This window comes from Borostomias antarcticus (assembly GCF_949987555.1).
Source record: "Borostomias antarcticus genome assembly, chromosome: 12".
Lineage (NCBI taxonomy): Eukaryota > Metazoa > Chordata > Actinopteri > Stomiiformes > Stomiidae > Borostomias > Borostomias antarcticus.
Window position 1 is genome coordinate 24,647,391 of NC_140245.1, and position 2,372 is coordinate 24,649,762.

At 58.5% G+C, this 2,372-nt stretch overlaps 1 protein-coding gene across 1 annotated transcript in view; it reads right to left on the reverse strand.

The window, feature by feature from the left end:
- Nucleotides 1–640: 640 nt before the first annotated feature.
- Nucleotides 641–2,372, reverse strand: part of unc80 (unc-80 homolog (C. elegans)) — a gene marked incomplete at both ends in the record, with an annotated part of 60,226 nt that continues 58,494 nt past the window's right edge. Inside the window, 3 exons of the mRNA XM_084446538.1 lie at nucleotides 641–799; nucleotides 971–1,039; nucleotides 2,106–2,341. Coding sequence (XP_084302664.1) covers nucleotides 641–799; nucleotides 971–1,039; nucleotides 2,106–2,341 — 464 coding nt within the window. The remainder of the gene's footprint in view (nucleotides 800–970; nucleotides 1,040–2,105; nucleotides 2,342–2,372) is intronic.

Consider the following 2,372-nt stretch of genomic DNA (forward strand, 5'->3'; position numbering starts at 1 on the left):
TATACATTCAATATTTCATATATTAGTCTCAACCACCAACCAATATGATATATGAGTCTCTAGTCAGTTGTATGGCCTTACAGTAAGTTGGGGCCAATTTGGCTTTCAGTGAACAGCTGACAGGGGTCAGCCTATACCGTCTTATAATGTACCGTGATGTCAGAGCGCAATGCATCCTGGGTGAACATGACCTACAGGTATGCGGGTGAGGTCACGCTGACACGCCACAGCCGTGTACCGACGGAGAAGGTAGAGTGATATGAAGACAGAGGAATAAGATAAGTGTGGAAGGGATCCCAGGTAGCAAGCGGATCTGGGCCATATATGGGCCGGAACGAAGCCACAAGGGCCAGATCTGGCCTGTATATGGCCCTGATCCGTTTGCTGTCTGGGGACAGAGGAATAAGATAAGTGTGGAAGGGTTGGCGGGACAGCGGACTAAATGATTCCACCTTGGTATTCAGCTAGGGGGGGGCGGGGGAGGGGGCCGGGGTGGATACGCAAAGCTGTGGAAGCTAGGACCCAGCGACACAGAGGTACCGGGCTGGCTGGGGACAGGACAGAGACTGAGGAGGGGGGCAGGTGCTGGCGTCTTGTCCCCTCGTCGTTGGAGCGCCCCCCCCCCCCCCTGCGCGCCCCCTCAGACGTGGGACTCGTCCAGGTCCAGGTCGACGGGGGAGAGGGGCAGCAGCGAGCGGCGGGGGCCTGGCGGCGGCGGCGCCAGCAGGGGGTTCTCCGCGCCGCCGTCCTCAGTGATGTGGAGCAGGGTGTCGGCGTGTCGCAGCAGCGCCGCCGTTTCCTCGTCCGCCGCCGCCGCCGCGCCCGGGAGGGGCGGAGCCTGGGGGGGGCCGGGGGAGGGGGCGGTGCCCAGGACCGGGAGGGGTGGTGGGGGGAGGGGCGAGCAGGTGCGGGAGAGGGGGAGGGGCAAGCAGGTGCGGGAGGTGGGGGTGGGGGTGGAGGGGCGGGACACAGAGAGGGGGGGCACGGAGAGACCGCTACCCAGAACCCACTGCTCCCTCTTGTCCTGGGAGGAGGTGACCTGGAGGGGGGGACGGGGGGGGGGGGGGACGGGAGGAGAACACACATTTAGAACGCCTATGTCCATAAATGACGCCCAAATCTGACAGACATTATGGGGGTGGCTGTGGCTCAGGAGGTCGAGCCGGTCGCCCGATGGTCGGCGGTTCGAATCCCGCGTCCTCCCGTCCGTTCAGAGTCCTTGGGCAAGACACTGAACCCCAAACTGCTCCCAACCCAGATAGCAAGCGGATCTGGGCCATATACAGGCCAGATCTGACACTTGTGGCTTAGTTCCGGCCCATATATGGCCCAGATATGCTTGCTATCTGGGAATGAGCAGGCTACCACCTTGCCTGCCCCCACTGGTGAGTGAATGGGTGAATGAGAGGCCATTGTAAAAGTGCTATATAAGTGCAGTCAATTTACTATTCACTGTACATACAGAATCACGTGTTCAAATTTGAAAAGCAACCTTACTACTTGTTCTATCAATCAATCAAATCAATCAAAGCTTTATTTGTATAGCGCATTTCACACCCAGAGGCAACACAATGCGCTTCTATAAAAGTACTTGTTCTACTACTGTTCATATAAAAGCTTATAAAGGCTTAGAAGGTCTCCTCTAACTTACTCCACCAACCCTCTCTCTCTCTCTCTCTCTCTCTCTCTCTCTGGCTATGTCTATAACTTTCTCTCACTCTCTCTGCCTCTCTCTCTCACTCCATCTCTCCCTCTGCCCCTCTTTACCATACTCTCTCTCTCTCTCTCTCTGGCTATGTCTCTATAACTTTCTCTCCCTCTCTCCCTCTCTCTCACTCTCTCTGCCTCTCTCTCACTCCATCTCTCTCCCTGCCCCTCTCTACCATACTCTCTCTCTCTCTCTCTCTCTCTCACTCCATCTCTCCCTCTGCCCCCCTCTACCATACTCTCTCTCTCTCTCTCTGGCTATGTCTATAACTTTCTCTCACTCTCTCCCTCTCTCTCACTCTCTCTGCCTCTCTCTCTCACTCCATCTCTCCCTCTGCCCCTCTTTACCATACTCTCTCTCTCTCTCTCTCTCTCTCTCTCTCTCTCTCTCTCCTTACCTGTGTGTTAGCGGGGCAGTGGAGGTCGGCTTTGACCGTGGCCGAGGCTGAGGAGGGGCTGGCGCCGGGAGCGGGGGAGGCCGGGGGCACCTCGCCGGCCTTCCCGCCCTCGGCGGGGGGCTCCGTCCCGGCGGCGGTGGCGGTGGTGGCAGCGGGGGGCTTGGATGCCGGCGCCGCCCCCTGCTGCTGCTGCTGGGCCTCGGTGAAGGTCACGGACCTCTTTTGGTCCATTTGGGCTAAGGGGAAAGGGAGGCGGGGGGGGGGATG